Source organism: Bison bison, unplaced genomic scaffold (genome assembly GCF_000754665.1).
Source record: "Bison bison bison isolate TAMUID 2011002044 unplaced genomic scaffold, Bison_UMD1.0 scf7180017864331, whole genome shotgun sequence".
Lineage (NCBI taxonomy): Eukaryota > Metazoa > Chordata > Mammalia > Artiodactyla > Bovidae > Bison > Bison bison.
The window spans coordinates 2036099-2057027 of NW_011494903.1; the positions used below are offsets into that span (position 1 = coordinate 2036099).

General features: G+C 37.5%; 1 protein-coding gene across 3 annotated transcripts in view; it reads left to right on the forward strand.

Moving 5' to 3' along the window:
• PRKAA1 (protein kinase, AMP-activated, alpha 1 catalytic subunit) overlaps window positions 1-20929 on the forward strand; it is a 28497-nt gene that overhangs the window by 816 nt on the left and 6752 nt on the right. Inside the window, exons 2-7 of one of the 3 annotated variants that reach the window (XM_010853724.1) lie at window positions 626-757; window positions 9823-9964; window positions 11637-11730; window positions 15750-15894; window positions 18062-18149; window positions 20284-20508. In XM_010853724.1, coding sequence (XP_010852026.1) covers window positions 11671-11730; window positions 15750-15894; window positions 18062-18149; window positions 20284-20508 — 518 coding nt within the window. In that variant the 5' untranslated portion in view covers window positions 626-757; window positions 9823-9964; window positions 11637-11670. The remainder of the gene's footprint in view (window positions 1-625; window positions 758-9822; window positions 9965-11636; window positions 11731-15749; window positions 15895-18061; window positions 18150-20283; window positions 20509-20929) is intronic. The other 2 variants (XM_010853725.1, XM_010853723.1) reach the window with 2 other exon arrangements.

The window sequence follows — 20929 nt, forward strand, 5'->3', positions numbered from 1 at the left end:
AAAAAAAAAGGCCGTCTCGTCGGAAAGGATCACTGATTTTTTTTCGGAGTGGTTAATGATTATAAATTGGTCCTATATGTATTTGCGATCTATGGTTTATGGTCTGAAGGCACACCCGGTGTCCTCAGTGTTTCTTAATTACCAAACCCGGTAGGCAGATTTTTCCTCCGGATAGTGTTTATTCATTGATGCAATTCGCTTCCGTTTATTTTCACAAGATATTTATATTTTAATGAGTAGTTTAATGTTCATCTGAATTTTTTTTTTCTTTTTTGAAGAAAAGTGGAATCGCTTTTTCTTGTGTTTCAGTACAGTATTCTGGAAATAACAAACTTGCCCTTCAAGTCACCAATTCTGGCACAAAGAGTTTAATTGCAAATTTTGTGAGGCATAAATATTTTTTCTTTGAAATAGTTGACTCTGCTATTAGGAATGTAGAGGAAGGAAGTATGGAACTGATAAAAATTATTATGCATTGGCTTTGAATAAAGAATAGCCTGTGACTTGCATATAATAAGCTCTTGGTAAATATTTGAAAGAGAAAATAGTTTGTGAAAGTCTGTACAGTGAATTAACTGAGCCTTGCTCTATCAGAGCTAAATAAACATTTTCTGATTTTATCTAGGGATGGAAGAGGAGAGCCCTTCCTTCTCTTGCTCTTCCTGAGTCATAGAACTGGAAAATTGCTGTATAGCCCACAGGGAAGCAACTGCCTAAACCTTCTTAAGAAAATCAGCAAGGCCACCAATGTAAGAAAGTAAGAAGCAAATGCCAGAATAGGGTAATTACAGCTATTAGGGTGGGTTTGTTTTGGGGCCAGTAAGATGTTTCTGTGCTTTTGAAGTTACTTATTTTTGACGATGTTGTTTCTTTACTTGTTAGCCATTACAGACTGCTTTCAGTTTGTAAATACTGAAGTATTCACTATTGCCCCCCAAATAGTAATGACAGCTTTGTTGCCTTCACTCCCCCCAGGGTTCTGCTTGGATTAGCATGCTCTTTGTTCTCCTAATTCAGACCTGAATAGAGTCAGGTCTCACGTTCTTATGTGCTAGGTGGCTTTTGGCAAGGTAGATGGTAGATAGGAAAGCCAGAGGATATTCCTCATTTCCTGGATTTGATCTGTGTTGTGGCAGTGACATGAATCCCTCCAGTGACTGCTATTCCTTCATCTTCACTCCCCACACCTGCCTCTCGAAATAACACATGCTGTCAGAGTCAACCATCTCTCCAAATATAGAAAGGCCAGTGTTAGTCAGAGGATCATAGTTTTCATGGATCGGGTTCCTTTGTTCATAAATACATTAACTGATGGTGGTCAAAGTCTTCAATCACAGCCTTTTTAAAGTTGTTAAAACAGTTGAAATGCTTGCTGCCCCCAAATAATAGAAAATTCAACACAGCCCAGCCAAGAACGTCTTTTCTGTGGTTCTGTGTCCAGGGCGAGGAAGCCCCAGCATCGCCCTCAAGAGTCTTACTGGCTCAGTCCGTCCGTCTGGCCAGGATTTTTATGTGCTAATTGGTTTAGGCTTGTGTTCCTATAGGGCAGATGGCATTACCCTTGAAGGAAGAGCGCCCCCTCTCGGACGTATGGGTGGGAGGGCATCTTCTGAAGTACTTGACTAGTATGGGGAGATAGGGTAGACACCTGCACAGAAACGGGGTTTTTTTTGGAAGAGAGAAAGGGGGACCTAGATGCTTGGTGAACATGCAGAAATAGCCACTATAGTGATGACATGTTAACTTAACAGTAGCCAAGAATTTGACCGGAATTCTTACAAATTATACGATTAGCCACATATTTCAAAGGAGGCAGTTTGGAGGAGATAGAGCTTTTTAGTCATACACACTGGTAAATTTAACATAGAAAGAGAGTCTAATAGAAGATGTGATATCATATCATTCCCAATATGATATACTTATAGGAAACTTATTGAGGGGATGGGGAGGACTGCAGATTCATAGGCATTATTTTGTTTCTTGTTAAGGTTTAAAAAATCCTTTGGTAACTTAATGGGAACATTTTGAGGGGAAACTTTAGACAACTAGGGTTAGTTTGGAATTATGCTTGAATTATTGTTTCCAAGATACCTTTTTTCCACCCCCTTGATTGTCGAGGGGTTGGTCTCCACTCCCTTGTGGTTCTACTCCCCTCTCCTCCCAGGAAGAACATTTATAAAAGCATGGATGAATAGAGTTATTATTGCAGTAAATATAAGTGGAAGTTTTTGCTCATTTTCTAAGAGAAGATACTTCTTCAGTAGGATGGGTAATCTTTCCCAAATGAGTTTTTATACATATAATCTGTTTATTAAGTTGATGAGTATTTTATACATGAAACTGAAAGTTTAGGTAAATAGGTGACTTCTTTTTGAAGTTATTAAAAAAAAAGTTATTTAAAAACTTTTAAGTAAAAAAGTCTAGATATGAATTAGAGCTATATATACCAGCATGGGTGAATCTCAAGTATATAAGGTTAGGCCACAAAAACAGAAGTTGAAGAATATGTCCAGTCATGTTATCCATATAAAATTTAAAAACATGAAAAAAGACTCATACATTGCTGACAGGAGCACAAATCAGTACCACCTCTACAGAGTATGACAGTATTTATAAAACTAACCCGGCAGTTCAGCTTCTAGGAATTTATCCTGTAGGTATATGGAATAATGAGTTACTCATTGCCATATTGTTTGTCAGTACAAAAGATTGGAAGTAACCTTGCTAGCAGGACAGTAGTTAAATTATGGTTTACCCATACAGTGGTATATACCTTGCAAACATTAAGGAAAAAAAAAAAGCAAGACTTCATATAATATAGGGAACAATTTCCAAGGTGTATTTTTAAGAGAGAAAAAAAATAAAGATAATCAACAAAGTGTATAGCATACCTACCATTTGTGGATAAAGAGCAGGGGCAAATTAAAGTATCTGAGTGTAACCATGTGCATCTGTATACAGTGTTTCTTTAAAGACACACATGAAACTGTGTTACAGTAGAAAGTGAATATTACACGTGTTCAGGGGAGGGGAACTAGGTTGTAGGAAGACATGTCACTATATCTTTTTATATTTTTGAATCTGCATGAATTCATTATGAATTCAAAAGAATATATAGTTTGTGAAAGTAAACATATGAAAAAATTGTTACTATATCATCATATATGTGGGAAAGACAAACCACATTCAAGATAGTGGTAACCTCTAGGGAGAAGGAAAGGAGGAAGGAATCTGGGAGGAGTCAGACTGGGCTTCAGTTGCATCTGTAATGTTTTATTGCTTAAGCGGCTATTGGGTGGAACATGGGTATTTGCTTTGCCTTTTGGGATGCCTAAAATGTTTTGTTAAGAAAAGGTACCTTTCTCAAATTTCCACCTATAGTTTTAAAATTCATCCCTCTCCAGCCAGAATTCAGTTATTTCACTGATACTTTTAGCAGTGAGGGGTTTTTTGTTTTTGTTTTTCAATTTTAGAGTGAAAATGAAATGGTTGGGTGATTAGAATATCTTTAGTAGACATTTCTATCTTTGTGGCAACTCTTTATCAGTGTTTAAAATTCTCTCTTTCAACGTATGATCTTACTTTACTTGAGGATTACATATCTGATTAGAAGAGCATGTTTACGGAGTTCTACAGTTAGACAAAGTTCCTTTTAGAAAGCAGTAACAGGTTGTTAGCTAATGTTTAGTTGACTCATCTGTTGCTGTTGTTGTGAGGGAGATATTGTGAATTGTGGTAACCTTTGCTGTGAGTGACTCAGGTCTTCCATGGCAGAAATACCTGTCTTCCATTTCACCCAAAAGCCACATCTTGCTATTACTGTAAAACAGTGATGTCTGAAGAGTAAAGTTTTGAGCTTTGGACCAAGGGAGAAATATTTCAGAAGTGCATATCCTTGACAAAGTCCATGTACTGCACTGATTGACTTATGGAGCAGCAGTTAATTTGGCTGCAACTGAGTTTAGTCACTGGAGAATCTTTAGCTTAGTTTTGAGGAAACAGTTCAGATTTTGATATTGTTGTCAAGGCTTCTTTCCCTTCACAGTGCACACTGATGGTGCTGTACAGTGGATAGGTCCCAGACTTGGAATTCTTCCAACTAGAAGACCTGTTCTGCCTTGATCACTTAATAACTTTACTTCAATGAGTTAATCTCTCAGCGCCTCATATTACCTGCATCATAGGTTTATTGTGAGGCTCAAATGTGATCTTGTGTTTCCTAAGCTATAATAAAATAACTATACTTTCAAAACTATTATGCTACTAAAATTCTAATACTGAACTATGTTGGCAGTGGGTTCAAGGCAAATATCGTTGTTCCTATAAGTAAGGAAAACATAACATATTAATCATATGATGGCTGGAAAATTACCGAGATTTTGCTGGGAAGAAAAAGGGAAAAAAATAATAGGAGATACTGCCTTCTCTTAAAAAGAAAACATTTGGAGTCCTCAGTGTTCAGTTCAGTTCAGTCGCTTAGTCGTGTCCGACTATTTGTGACCTCATGGACTGCAGCATGCCAGGCCTCCCTGTCCATCACCAACTCCCAGAGTTCACCCAAACTCAAGTCCATGAGTCAGTGATGCCATCCAACCATCTTATCCTCTGTTGTCCCCTTCTCCTCCTGCCCTCAGTCTTTCCCAGCATCAGGGTCTTTTCCAATGTGTGAGCTCTTCGCATCAGATGGCCAAAGTATTGGAGTTTCAGCTTCAGCATCTGTCCTTCCAATGAACACCCAGGACTGATCTCCTTTAAGATGGACTGGTTGGATCTCCTTGCAGTCCAAGGGACTCTCAAGAGTCCTCTCCAATACCACAGTTCAAAAGCATCAGTTCTTTGGCACTCAGCTTTCTTTACAGTCCAACTCTCACATCCATACATGACTACTGGAAAAACCATAGCCTTGACTAGATGGACCTTTGTTGACAAAGTAATGTCTGCTTTTTTTATGCTGTCTAGGTTGGTCATAACTTTCCTTCTAAGGATTAAGTGCCTTTTTATTTCATGGCTGCAGTCACCATCTGCAGTGATTTTGCAGCTGCCGTTTCCACTATTTCCCCATTTATTTGCCATGTAGTGATGGGACCAGATGCCATGATCTTAGTTTTCTGAATGTTGAACTTTAAGCCAGCTTTTTCACTCTTCTCTTTCTCAGTGTTGGGACATTGTTTTCAAACCTTGGAGGAAAAACCTGTATCCAGTTAAGACTGGGAAATACCAGATTAAACACTTGATGGGTTTCTTTCCAGTAGGGCTCTATCGGTGTTACTGTGTTAATATGCATAATAAGTTTCTAAAAAGGAGAGGAGACACCCTTTCCGAGACCACTTGATTTTGAAATCTTTTCCCATGAAGAGTCTCCAGTCCTAGTGTTTTGTAAAGCATACTTTAGAAAATTTATTCTAATAATTTTAGTTTTATGATTCTTCTAGCCCATTGAAAATTAGAATTCTTGAAATTAGAACATTGGAGAAGAGGCTGTGAATTGACTCCTGATAGACCGTGAAGGATGAAACACAACTTCAAAAAGTAGAAAACCCTAGGATCTGGCCCATAATAGCCTGGGAGCAAGAAGTGCTATCTAGAGAAGTAACTCCCATGATGTCCCTGTGGTCCCTGTCATCATGTGTTCCATTTAAGAATGCGTGGACACATGTAGTACAGTTCAGAAAAATCTGTTTTCAAAAAAGATTACTTTTGTTAACTTGTTGATTTCGATGTGACTATCATAAACCTAGGGATTCCCACGTGGCTTGTGGTAGAGAATCTGCCTGAAATGCAGGAGACTCAGGGAATGCGGGTTTGATCCCTGGGTTGAGAAGATCCCTTAGAGGAGGAAATGGCAACCCACTCCATTTCTTGCCTAGAGAATCCCCATGGACAGAGGAGTCTGGTGGGCTACAGTCCGTGGGGTTGCAAAGAGTTGGGCACGACTGAGCGACTAAACACAACAGAGCACACGTCCTAAGCCTGTCAGTTTCTTAGGGCTGTGGTAACAGTACCACAAAGCTGGGTGACTTAAAACAAGTTATTTTGGAGTTCTGGAGACCAGAAGTCCCGAAAGCAAGGGTTTAGTAGAGTTGCACTCCCTCTGAACGCTTTAGGGGAGAATCTTTTTCCTCTTCCAGCCTCTGGTGACTCCTGGTGTTCCTTGGCATGTAGAAGCAAAACTCCAGTCTCTGCCTGTCTTCACGTGGTCACCTCTGTGTGTGCGTGCCTGTGTTCTCTCCTTTTCTTATAAGGACACCAGTTATTAGATATAGAGCCCACCCTAAATCTAGGATGATTTTATCCTGAGATCCTTAACTAACTATGCCCCCCAAAACCCTGGTTTCAAATAAGATCCCATTCTGTGGTGATGGTAGATGTGAATTTGTGGGGAAGAGGGGACACTCTTCAACCCAGTACACTTGCATTATATTTTATGTGCTTTTATTTATTTATTTGGCTGCAGTGCATTGCTCTCAGGATCTTAATTCCCTGACCAGGGATAAAACCCAGGCCCAGCAGTGAAAGCCCTGAGTCCTAACAATTGGATCGCCAGGGAATTCCCTATGTGCTTAGTTTTATGCTCTTCATTTTTGTCTTATGATGCAGTCACCCCTCAGAATACTGGAGGGGTTGTTTCTAGGAGCCCCCAAGGATACCAAAAGCCCCAGATGTTCAAGTCCTTTTTATTAAGTGACATAGTATAGTGGGCCCTCTATACCCTTGGGTTCTACATCTAGGGATAAGAGGGCTAAATGTTTATCTGCTGAAAAAAATTATAGTATTAGTGGACTCTTGCAGTTCAAACCCGAGTTGTTCAAGGATCAGTTGTAGATTTTTGAGTAACTTTTAAACAGATTTAATAGAATGAATAAAATGTCTTTTTTGGTCTCTTGTTATAAAACATTAAAATTGATAAGAAGCAGGTTTTTACTGCATGTGCATGTATTCTTAGTTGCTCTGCTGCTGCTGCTAAGTCGCTTCAGTTGTGTCCGACCTGAACCCTGTGCGACCCCAGAGACAGCAGCCCACCAGGCTCCCCCATCCCTGGGATTCTCTAGGCAAGAACACTGGAGTGGGTTGCCATTTCCTTCTCCAGTGCATGAAAGTGAAAAGTGAAAGTGAAGTCACTCAGTCTTGTCCGACTCTTAGTGACCCCATGGACTGCAGCCCACCAGGTCCTCCGTCCATGGGATTTTCCTCAGTGGTGTCCAATTCTTTGTGACCCCATGGACTGTATCCTGTCAGGCTCCTCTGTCCAAGGAATTTTCCAGGCAAGAATACTGGAGTGGATTGCCAGTTTTCTACTTGAGGGGATCTTCCCAACCCAGGGATTGAACTTGCGTCTCCTGCATTAACAGACAGATTTTCTTTTTTTTTTTTTTACGTCTGAGCCACCTGGGAAGCCTATTAGAGTGGATTTATTTTCTCATACAGGAGAAAGGTCATAGTAGCAAGTGCCTGGCACATAGTGGGTGCAGGTACTCAATAACTATTTCTTAAATAAATGAATGAAGTTTTAGAGTAAGTCTTATTAGTTTGGAGAATTCAATCTGTTATTCTTTTCAAAATTATAAGACTGTGAATCAAGGGTTCCTCTTACATGTTCAACTTCTATATCTTTTATTCAAAGGATATTTATTTAGTATTATTATATATGTAATATTCTTTTGAAGATCATCTTTTAAAAAATAATCACATTTCACATACCATTTTTGGAAAAAGGACAAGTTTTTGAGACAGACATTTTTGTTTTGTTAGTCACTAGCTATGTAACTTTGGGCAAGTTATTTCATCTTGGTTATTTCATCTTCCTGTACTTCAGTTACTTGTAAAGTGTTGCTAATATTGCTAGTCTTCCAGGCTTGGGAGAGTTAGAGGCAGTATGTTTGGCTATAAAGTGGGTATGTCATGAATATTAACTACTGAGTTGTATACCTTAATTATGTTATGTATTATAAACCAATTAGATTTATATGTTTAAAAAAAATAGTAATCATTTAAAAAATCTGATTTCAAATTAAGTCAGATAAACCTATTTTTACCTCTGTGCTCTTCTGTGACTGAATAAATGTTTCTATAGTTTTTGGGTAGTAAGTGAAATCTTACTTTGTGTATATACATCTAGCAATATCATGTTGAAAATTAACCAAAGTCAGGAATTGGGTTGAACTTTGGAAGCTAGGAATCTCTGGTGTTGGCGGGAGCGGGGGATGGAGCAGGTTAGTAAGATTGAAGCTTATGGGGATAGAAGCCAGGTGCATAGAAATTACAGCTATTTGGAAAAAAAAATGAAAGTGTTAGTTGCTCAATTGTGTCCGACTCTGTGACCCTGTGGACTGTAGCCTGCCAGGCTCCTCTGTCCATGGAATTCTCCAGGCAAGAATACTAGAGTGGGGAGCAATTCCCTTCTCCAGGGGATCTTCTTGATCCCACCCAGGGATCGAACCCCAGTCTCCTGCATTGCAGGCAGATGTCTGAGCCAGCAGGGAAGCTATTGTTTAGTACTTATTGTGGACCTGGAAAAAGGCATGGCACTGAATCTAACTATAAAAAGGACAAATCAAAAAGCTGAGATAAAATTGGCTATACAGGATTAATCAGAAATTTTAGGACTGATTAGCTAGGAACAGGGGAGACATTTGGGAGCAATGGAAAATAAATAACCTTAAATAGTAATAGTCATCGTTTTTTCATGAAGAAATTACTGTGCTGGGCATGATGGAAAGTGTTTTACCAGCCCTACTTCATGTCACCCTATGGGGTATGTAGTATTGTTATTTTGACTACAAAGTTGAAATAATTTAACTTGTTCAAGTCAAAGTTTAGTAACTAGAGAGCTTTCCACATAGCTGTTGCTTCAGACTTTGCTTCATTAACTTACTGGGAGTCATTTTCTTTTTCTCCTATTTTGGACCCCTTCTTTACTGAATACCATCTTGGCTTACTTCTTGATTTTGTTGGAATATAAATTCTCCACTAGACCCTTAGAAAAGACTTTGCCACTATTAAAAAATGTCTAAATTCTGTTATAACCATTGATTATCTGGGTATAACATTCAAAATGGAAAGGTAATCACTTAAATTTTTTTCTTATTTAAAAAAATAGAAACTACATGCTCATGAACCAAAATTTAAAAGGTTCAAGGGCTTATAGAGAAAGTGTGTCTTTAACATGAGGGAGGTTTTTGGAATGAGGAAACTGTTCTGTATCTGATTATAACAGTGATGACACCAATTTCCACGTGTTAAAATCCATAGAACTGCACACCAAGAGAGAAAAGCTCAATTTGTATGTATGACAGATTAAAAACTAAAAAGTAAATTAAGAGAATTTAAAAGTATAAAAAGGTAGAGAACAATAAAGAAGTTGCTTTCTTTCTCTCTGCCTTAGCCCTCCAACTTTCTTTTCTGGAAAAAACCACAGTAGTTTCTTATGTGTCTTCCTACTTGAAAGTGAAAGTATTAGTTATTCAGTCATGTCTGACTCTTTGCAACCCCATGGACTCTAACCTGCCAAACTCCTCTGACTATGGACTTCTCCAGGCAAGAATTCTGGAGTGGGTAGCCATTGCCTTCTCCAGGGGATCTTCCCAACCCAGGGATTGAGCCTGAGTCTCCTATACTGTGGGCAGATTCTTTACTATCTGAGCCACAAGGGAAGCCCATACTTAATCACTCTTAAACACTCAGGGGTAAATCAGGCAGAACTGGAAGGAACTTGGACTTGATTAAGTATTTTTGGAGAATGCTAAGATTTCTACTCTTAGAATAGTTCTAAATATGTTATTAACCAAACCTGGCACTAATTTATTAAAATTATTTCTCCTACAGTTGGCAAACATGAATTGACTGGGCATAAAGTTGCTGTGAAGATACTGAATCGGCAGAAGATTCGAAGCCTTGATGTAGTAGGAAAAATCCGCAGAGAAATTCAGAACCTCAAGCTTTTCAGGCATCCTCATATAATTAAACTGTAAGATCTGATTATATTAAATATAGTCATATCATGTTTTCATCATTTTTGTTAACCTACTTAATCTGACAAGTGAGAAAGCTGAGTGACATTTCATTTTATTCCTGAGAGTTTTAGAAGTTCTTCCTATTCATGTATTTATCTAACCCCATTCATGGTCACTTAAGCCTGAGTCCACATTTAGCCCTTGTGTTTATCAGCTGCTATATTTCTTATTTTCTGAGCTGATGCCCTTTTGATAGATGACTTTCAGTGCCCCCCTACTGCTATAGAATCAACAATGATTCACAAAACAAAAACTCCTGACCTCCAAATTTCCACGTGGTATCAGTTAGCCTCATCGAGACAACACAGTAGAAATTGTCCCTCACTCCCCTACACTGGTTCTATCTGATAAAACAAATAATAAATAGAACTTTAGAAATCCAGATTTCAAAAGGCAGTAGTATTTCTGTTGTTTTACAGTTGCCAGTTGTAGGGTCTACAGATAACTTATTTACTGCTTGGCTTTATTATGCAGACTGTAAATTAAAACCGTTTAGGTTTTTGTATTGAACTGGCTGACTCAAAATTTGTTTCACTCTCACGTCTTCTAATCTGTTGAAGTGCCATGGTTTTAAATACCATTTTTGTGCCGACAGCCCTTAAGTATACGTGTCCTGCTTTGAAACCCATTCCTGGATGGCAGACTCCTATTCCTGCTATATTTTACATCTCCATTTGGGTGCCCACGAGGCACGTGAAACTTGGTATGGGTAAACCTGAACTCTTTATTACCCTCTCACACTTGGTCTTCCACAGTTTTTACCATCTCAGGTGATAATCTGGTTCCTGAGGGCAGAAACTTAGGAACTATCCTTAACTTTACTATTTCTCTCACTTCCCAACCTCCATTCCATCTCTTCCTGCAAAAGTATATCTAGGATCTGATTCCAGTTCCTTCATTGTCATCAACCCGGTGTGGGCCCCCTTCATTTCTCTCATGGACTACTACAATAGCCACCTGCTTCTACCCTACTGCCCAGTCAGTTCTTCACATTGCCACCATCAGTCAAAGTTATTACCCTTTTAATCGGCCAGGCCACATGACTGCTTTGCTTAAAACCTTCATTAGCTGTCTCTCTGCCAGAGAATAAAAGCCACAGCCTCATCATGGCTTTGTAAGGTTCTGTGTCCTCTGGTACCAGTTGCCTCTTTGACCCCACATCCTGTTTTCTCTCTCCCAGCTTACTCAGCTCTAGCCTTCCTACTATTGCTCAGACATGCCAGGCAGGCTTCCCCCTGCGGGCCTTTGCAACTTGCTCTTCCCTCTGCCTGGTTCACCTTCTTGGTAATGGCATGGTTTGTTCCCTGATTTGCATTAGGCTCTGTTACATGTTACTTTATCAGAGAGGCCTTCCTTGAACACCCTGTATGAAAGATTTCCTTCCCTTAGTTCGCTTTATTTCTCTTCATAGCATGTTCCACCACCTGAGATATTGCTTTTTTATTTAGTGTCTGTTTCCTGGCTCCTGGAAAATAAACTCCGTGAGTGCAGAGAATCTGTTTTGTTCACTGCAGTTTTCCCAGCCTCTAGCACAGTGCCTGGTGTATTATAGGCACTTAGTAGATATTTATTGAGTGAATGAATATACATGTTTTAATACTGGTAGATAATGTTTTCTCTCACCAGGTACCAGGTCATCAGTACACCATCTGATATTTTCATGGTGATGGAATATGTCTCAGGAGGAGAGCTATTTGATTATATCTGTAAAAATGGAAGGGTAAGCAGTTCTGATTTAATCCTGTATATATTTTGTAACTCCCCTTATCCTTTATGAGCATCAGAATATTAGAAAGCAATTCTGTTAAGAGTTCTATTTAATAACCAGTCCCCTTAGTCACATATTTGCTTAGAATCATAGACTTGTTAGAGCTAGATCTTAAAGATTATATCCTTAGCCTACTTACACAGATATGGAAACTGAGACTCAACGGATTTTTTTTTTTTTGCTCAAGGTCACTTGATTTATCAGTGATAGGATTAGATTGAGACCCTAGAACTCAGGATCTTCAGACTTAGCTTCTGGGGCATATGAATACTTGTAATATATATCTTAAAGTATGTATTTAATCCTTAAAAAACATATTATTTAATACTTAGAAATCTGGGCCTTGCTAGTCAACCCCTGCTGCTGCTGCTAAGTCGCTTCAGTCGTGTCCAACTCTGTGCGACCCCAGAGATGGCAGCCCACCAGGCTCCTCTGTCCCTGGGATTCTCCAGGCAAGAACACTGGAGTGGGTTGCCATTTCCTTCTCCAACAGTCAACCCCTAGCCACATTTAAATTGCATTCATTTTTGGTTTCAGAAATCTGATGTACCTGGAGTAGAAAGAACAGGCTCCATGAAGGAGGTAGGAATTAGACTTAAAGAATTTAGAGTTGGAAGGAATTTTAGAAGACATTTTGAACAGTATCTTAAGTTACAGATACAAAAACAGAACATTGCCCCTACTGTACTTTTTCTCATACCCAGAGTATGTGGTATGCAAAAACCTCTTTTGGAGGAGCCTCATTAAGCACTAAGAAGCCAATTGTTTTCCCTCCCAATCTAAAGTTCTTTATATCATTCATTCATTTGTTCTGCGTAGTATATCTGTTCACTTTCATCAAAATCAAAATCATTAACAAAGTTAATTTTGATTTTACCATTTCTTGACATGATTCATTTCAATTTCAGCTCTTTCACTTGTCTTTTTCACCCCCTGCCTCCTCTACCAACCCCCTGCCCCCATCCCTGGCACCAATGTTCTGCCTAAAAAATGGGAAAAGACACAAGTTGAATTGGTGTCTTGCCTTCTTATCTTTTCCATTTTTCATGTCCTGATCATTTTGTTTTACATTATGGAAATTGTGCTCAATTTTACCCATTGCATATTAAAATTCCAGCTGTCATTTTTTATTTCTTTCTTGTTTTCTGAAGTCATCTTTCTTTAAATAGCCTATTTTTTTGTTCCACAAAGATAATAAACATCTGTTTGAGGATGCCAATTTCTTTAAAAATTTTTTTCTTTTCTTTCCTTCATTGCTTCTGTACCTTCTGTGTTCCCTGCTTTTTTCTGTTCATTTTATTGGTGTTTGTCTTTTGTGCATGACCCTTGCTTAGATATCTGGTGATTGTGGGTTGTCCACTCATATTTGAGAGTGAAATTCTAAATGCCAAGGTCAGGAGGGTGGAATTTATTAATTGATGGACCTTCCCATTGGTTGAATGGGTAGGGACCTGTCTGTTTACTAGGGAACACCAAATGTCAATAATAAACAATATTTTTTCCTTGCTGAGATAGTTGCTCCAGAAGAAACCTTCCAGTTTCCTTGAGGGTGTGAGCTTAGCTGCCAGTGCTTTGTGAGCTAAATGGAGAAAGGTCCAGAAGGCTCACTGATTCCTATGCTGACTTTCATTTAAGCCCTATGTTCTCCATGTGGTGCCTCATTCCTGCTCTAGTGTCCTTGAGGAACAGGGCTGGTTTAGCCTTCAGTTCAGTTGAGTTCAGTTCACTCGCTCAGTCGTGTCCGACTCTGCGACCCCATGAATCGCAGCATGCCAGGCCTCCCTGTCCATCACCAACTCCCGGAGTTCACTCAAACTCATGTCCATTGAGGCGATGATGCCATCCAGTCATCTCATCCTCTGTCGTCCCCTTCTCCTCCTGTGCCCAATCCCTCTGAGCATCAGAGTCTTTTCCAATGAGTCAACTCTTCGCATGAGGTGGCCAAAGTATTGGAGTTTCAGCTTTAGCATCAGTCCTTCCAAAGAATACCCAGGATTGATCTCCTTTAGAATGGACTGGTTGGATCCCCTTGCAGTCCAAGGGACTCTCAAGAGTCTTCTCCAACACCACAGTTCAAAAGCATCCATTCTTCGGCACTCAGCTTTCCTTACTAAAGAGTAAATCATGGCTCTTATTCCCCAGTAAGGGTGGTGAGCTTAAAATTTCTTTCTTCAATCAGCTGTCCTGTTTCCAGTCCATTTCTCACTTCTACCATCAGAAATTCCCAACACTTCCAATATCTAAGCCCTTCAAGAAGTCTGTGTGCAGATGAGTTTATCATTGAGTTCCACCTCTAGAGGCTTGGGTTCCAGCTTTCTGTGGTTAGCCAAGTCTTTATCACTGTTCACCTACCCTTTTGCTTAGTGACTCCCCTCAATTACTGCCATCTCTTCTCTTGCTCTTTTGTCTTTATATGCTGTCATCTTAGTGATGTTCCATCTTCCATGTTTAAATATGCTTTCACTTTTCTAGTCTTTCTTTATAGACTTCCCCTCCTTGATCCTTTGTACTGTATTAATATAGTATCGAATATAATTTTCATTTTTGTAGCTTAACTAGTTATTTTACTGCTTGTATTTTGTTCACTCAGTTAATTTTCTTCTCTTTCACATTTAGAACACATTGTTCTTTTCATTTAGTATATTTATATATGGAGTTGTATTAGAAAATGAACTTATATTTCTTCTAGAAGTAAATTAGATTGCTAATCATTATTACCTGCTCTTGAGGAAGGGTATCTCTTATCTCTTTGATAGTTTTGGTTTTGTTTTCAAAAGAATTTACTGGTTCATCTTCCAGATTATCTATTACCATTTAAGGTATAGGAACCTGGTTTTAGAATGCTAATTTGTGACCTGTGTTAAAGAACTGCATGTTAGCGTCCTTTATCTAGAGGATTAATAGCTTATTTATTAAATATGACTTCTTGGGAGCAGGCATATCCAAGTAATGGTTTTCACTTATGGAAAAAAATCATAAAATAAGAAAATGTGGATAAATGGAAAGAGAAGTTTTTAAAAAATGTTTTTAAAAAATATTTTTAAAAATGTAGTACAGCATAAGATATAATTTTTTCAGTAAGCAGAGTAAAGATAAATGCTATTATATTTTATAAAGGCTTCCCTGCTGGGAATCTGCCTACGATGCAGGAGACCTGGGTTTGATCCCTGGGTTGGGAGGATGTCCTAGAGAGGGAACAGCTACCCGCTCCACTATTCTGGCCTGGAGAATTCCAGGGACTGTATATAGTCCATGGGGTCGCAAAGAGTCAGACACTGAGCAACCTTCACTTTCACTCTATTTTATAAAACAAACGAATTAGGGTTTTTCTTTTTTTTTTTAATTAAAACACCTTTTATTTCAGAAGCTAGGATAACATGGTTGCTTGCTAATTCATCAACGATGCTTAAATGTTGCTTTCTCATATGGTTCAAACCAGTATTCCCCACCCCAACATAATTCTCTGTGCCTTTGTCCTGCTTTGTTTTTCTCCAGAACACTCTTATTCTTTTTATTTATGTGTCTATTGTCTTTAACTAGATTAGGGCCTCTTTTTATCATTGCTATATCACGAGTGTCTAAAACAGTGCATGGCACATTGAAGGTATTCAATAAATATTTGTTAAAAGAATCAAAGAGTAAGTATTTGTAATTTATAGGAGAAAACATGCCTAGTTTCAAGTAAAAATTGAAATTATTCGAAATAGCACATGATATTTAGATGAGAACAAGCTATTATAGTCATGAGAGTGATAATATGAGAAAATTGAGTTACCAATTTGAGTTCTAAGATCCTCCTAGCATTTCTGTTTCGTGCGGTCTGTACCACCTCCCCATTTGAAAAGCATCTCATGAGTGAGGTTCATTTGGAAGGCTCTTGCATTTTCACAGTTTTATAGGCTAGAGAATTATAGATAGACTACTTTCTTTTGAAAGATACACCTTTAAGTTGCCTCTCTGCTTTTTCTTAGCTGGATGAAAAAGAAAGTCGACGACTGTTCCAACAAATCCTTTCTGGTGTGGATTACTGTCACAGGCATATGGTGGTCCACAGAGATTTGAAACCTGAAAACGTCCTGCTTGATGCACACATGAATGCAAAGATAGCTGATTTTGGTAAGGAGATTTTTATAGTTTCATATATTCATTTAACAAACATCAGTAGGTTTCTTCAGGTAACTTGCATATAATCAACTGAATATCCCAAAGTAGTATATCCTCACTATTAGTCTAGGAGCATACGAAAAGGAGTAAAAATAAGGAATTCTCTTTTCATAGCTTTATGTCTTTAAAACTGACTTTTATTACATTAGGCAGACAAACAATTTAAATTCGCAGCATTAGCGACATCATCTGAAAAAAGACCATTATTTGTGAAGGAGAAGTTAGCAACCTATTTCCATGTGTTCTTTTGATCAACTATGGAGCAAGAGGAAAGAGACTGGGATGAAGTTACTCGGACTTTGAAAGCCAGAAGGCAAACTATGTGAACAAAATTATTTTTAAAAAATGAAAGTAAAGTATTTAAATAATAGAAAAGCATAATTTCAGCTTGAGGAAAATGTAGTAAATTTGTGTTCCTATATAAATTGCCATTGACATTAAACCTAAGATAAAAATGAATCTCTGCAACTCTCTCTTGCTTAGTTTCAGTTCAGATCAGAGGAGATGCTTATAAATTTTATTTTCTTCAGTTTTGTATATATGATCTATTTTAGAGATTCACTAAATAGTTCCCAACAGCTCTGAGCTACTGAGATTTTTTTAAATAACTGACTAAATTATTTGACTTCCTTATTCTTTAGTTGTCATTATTTTTATTCATTGTATTTTTGAGGAAGCAGAGTTTTCTTTTTTTGGCTGCACCTGTGATTTCCAAAATCACTGCAGATGGTGATTGCAGCCATGAAATTAAAAGACGCTTACTCCTTGGAAGGAAAGTTATGACCAACCTAGACAGCATATTAAAAAGCAGAGACATTACTTTGCCAGCAAAGGTCCATCTAGTCAAGGCTATGGTTTTTCCAGTGGTCATGTATGGATGTGAAAGTTGGACTATAAAGAAAGCTGAGCGCCGAAGAATTGATGCTTTTGAACTGTGGTGTTGGAGAACACTCTTGAGAGTCCCTTGGACTGCAAGGAGATCCAACCAGTCCATCCTAAAGGAAATAAGTCCTGGGTATTCATTGGAAGGACTGATGTTGAAGCTGAAACTCCAATATTTTGGCCACCTAATGTGAAGAGCTGACTCATTTGAAAAGACCCTGATGTTGGGAAAGATTGAAGGCAGGAGGAGAAGGGGATGATAGAGGATGAGATGGTTAGATGGCATCACCGACTCAATGGACATGAGTTTGAGTAAACTCCGGGAGTTGGTGATGGAGAGAGGCCTGGTGTGCTGTGGTTCATGGGGTCGCAAAGAGTCGGACATGACTGAGCGACTGAACTGAGCTGAACTGAACTGTGATTTGTGGGATCTTAGTTTCCTGACCAGGAATTCAACCTGAGCCATAGCAGTGAAAGCACTGAGTCTTAACTACTGGACTGCCAGGGAATTCCTGAGTTTTTTATTTTTGTAGTAGAACTATGAAGGAACTTGGATATTAAAAATTACTTTTTTTTTTTTTTTTAAGAATCAGATCAGGGGTTAATAGAAACTTTGAATTTTAATTCCAGTCTACATTTTTTCCTAGTAATTTCTTTATTAATAAAACATGTCATTTTTTAAAAACGTTTTTTATTTTATATTAGAGTATAGCTAATTGACAATATTGTGATAGTTTCAAGTGGACAGCAAAGGGACTCAGCCACACATATACATGTATCCATTCTACCCCAAACTCCCTTCTCATCCAGCTACTTCCCTGTGCTGCAGTAGGATCTGTTGGTTATCCATTATAAATATAGCAAGAGCATACATGTCGCTCTCAAACTCCCTATCTCTACCCGCTGTTCTACCCCACCTGGCAACCATAAGTTTGTTGTCTAACTCTGTGAATCTTAAACTTGCCCAGTTTATTCTAATAAGCAAAATCACTAATAGCTTAATATGTATTCACTGAACTCCTGACCTTGCACTAGCTTAACTGTTGAAACAGGTTACAAGTTTTATGGCATAAAGGCAAAATATTTGGGAACAATAAAGGATGTAGGATTCTGTTGAAAAAAAGAACAAAATGATGATTTATCACTTTAATGCAAACTCAGTTTTATTGTTTAATGGAATTTTGTTTTTATTTTTGTCCTTGGGAAATCTTGAGCGGTGAATTTTGTGCATTTTCAGGTCTTTCAAACATGATGTCAGATGGTGAATTTTTAAGAACAAGTTGTGGCTCACCCAACTATGCTGCACCAGAAGTAATTTCAGGAAGGTAGTGTTTGACACCTCCTCCCTGCCCAGTATATTTGTAATCATATTTTTCTCCTAGACTTCGTTAGTCTATAGTATAATACTCAATTCTAGTGAAAGAAATTTAAAGCTTATTCTTTTCTCATCCAAAAAGTGTTCTATTATAAGAATAAAACATTATAAGTGAATAAGGATTAAGAACTCCATTTATAAAGGGGGATATTGGTTTGCAAGTTAATATAATATTAGTTAAATGAGAGTACTCTCATTTTTTCCCCTGGTGGAAGACATTGAAGGCTTAAAAACTAGCAAGTTTAAAAGTGAGACATTAAAAACTTGACTAATGCAGAAATATCTAGTAGTAAGAAATGGTTTACTATTTGCTTAGATGAGGAATTAAAAGTGTAATGTGTAGCTTTAATTTTTCAAATTAGCTTTAGCTTTTATGATAAGGTACTTTGGGGAATTGGACTGAAATATTGATAAAATCTTCAGATTTCATTTATTTTTAATTTTCATTCTTTAAATCTTCTAGAGACTGAAATAAGAATTCTAGTCTCTCAGTTTATTTATACTAACTACCAGCATTGAGAACATGAAGATCTTAGTATAAGGCAGCTTTTTGAATAGTTTAGATGACAGTAAAATTTACTTTTTTGAAGAGGAATTGTTCATTATACTACTGAAATAGAAAACAGAGAAGCTAAAGTTTGTTTACTAGTTTTTATAATTAACTTTTAATAACTTTTCATTCAAACCTTATTTCTTTGTTTGAATGTCTTACATCCTGATTTAGAATGCAGAAATGTTGTAGTATTTTCTTTCTATTTTCATAAGCCAGCTAGCCTAGCCTACTCAGAGAAATTATGTTTGTGTTAAGGCATGGATATGAGTAAGGCAAAAATACCTAATTTTAGATTTATCAAGGTTCATCATTATCTTTTTATATTAGCAGGGAAATGTTAATATTATTTCACGTGGGCTGTGTAAATTATTTGGGGAAGAAGATAAGTCAGGACCTGGATACTGGGGGCGTTGTTAATTAACTAAACAAAAAGATATGTAATTGTGCATGTATATATTGGGCCGTTACTGAAGTCTGTTTTCCCAGTTTGGATAAGGTCTTTCTGTGTGGTCTAGATGTATGGAAACCTTTACTTGCAAAACAGTATTTATTAGTCAGTTCAATAATTTATTTGACCAATTTAAAGAAACCCTTTCCCTGAAGCCAGACTTTGAATGGGTTACCTAATTAGTCTGCAGCTAGTTATGTCAGTAGGGTTTCTCTACTGGCTCAGCGGTAAAGAATCCACCTGCTATGCAGGAGACCTGAGTTCGATCTTTGGGTCAGGAAGATCCCTTGGCGTAGGAAATGGTAACCCAGTCCAGTATTCTTGCCTGGGGAATTCCATGGACAGAGGAGCCTGACGGGCTACTGTCCATTGGGTCGCAGAAGAGTTGGACACGACTTAGCGACTAAATAACAACAACAGTTAAGTCAGCAGGCTATAGTACAATGCAAATAAGAGTTTAAAGTCCTCTGCAAATCAGTTAGCTGGGCTTCATTCCACAGCTTCGGCCCCTTTTACCTTGGTATAAGGTCTTGGGTAATTGGGGAGAGTGGGTTTATAGTCTATCACTATAGAACATTCCCAGTTGAGGAAAGATCACTTAATCTGTAACCAAAAAACAGTGGTTTTAAATTCAGTAATGATATATTTGTTCAAAGTTTGGCCCTATTAGTTGGATATTTTGTAAGGTAGTATAATTTAATTTAATAGTATAATTTAATTACAAAGGATAATTGTAAGGTAGTAAGGAGAGAATTTTAGCTATAGTCTGTAACTTTAAAAAAACTCTTAATTTTTGTTTCCCAAGATACTACTGATAGAATTAGTGTAGAATCTCTATGTGTAGAGAAAAAAAAAAAAGTAAAAAAAAAATTAGAACAAAGAAATAAAATTTTTAAAAAATAAAATAAAAAAAAAGAGAAAAAAAATTAAATGAATCTCTGTGTAGTACATAGCAGTGACTTATAGAAACCATATTCTGACTAATAATTCTTTATACAATATCTGTATTTAAAATGTATTATTAATTAATTGACTCTTAAGTTACTAATGATTGTTTAACCCAGTTGGTATTTCCTGTTGCAGATTGTATGCTGGTCCAGAGGTAGATATATGGAGCAGTGGGGTTATTCTGTATGCTTTATTATGTGGAACCCTTCCGTTCGATGATGATCACGTGCCAACTCTTTTTAAGAAGATATGTGATGGGATCTTTTATACCCCTCAATATTTAAATCCTTCTGTGATTAGCCTTTTGAAACATATGCTGCAGGTGGATCCCATGAAGAGAGCCACAATCAAAGATATCAGGTGATAAAGCAATCTGTCAGATCTAACAGTATCAGTGATATAAGTCAAGTGAAAGAGAAATTTGCAGAACCGTTTGTACAATGCAATCCCGTTTTTATATTAAAAATAGTGTATAGACTCACACTTATTTTATCTTGATATTTAAAAATACTAAACTGGCTACCATTGGAAGTAAGATTAGGAGGAGGAAAGGCTTTCACTTTTTGCTTATGCTTCTTTATTTGTTTTGAAATTGTAACTGTGAACATTATATTACTTTTTAAATTAAAAAAAAAAAGATGTAATGAAAAATAAAAGGGACCCTAGTTGGGTATTAGATTTAGTAGTGATTCTTTAAGATTTTCTGTAATATGCTTCATGTTTGACTATTACACATTCTCATACTTTTTCATAGTAAATTTGGATGTTGCTGTTTGAGTTC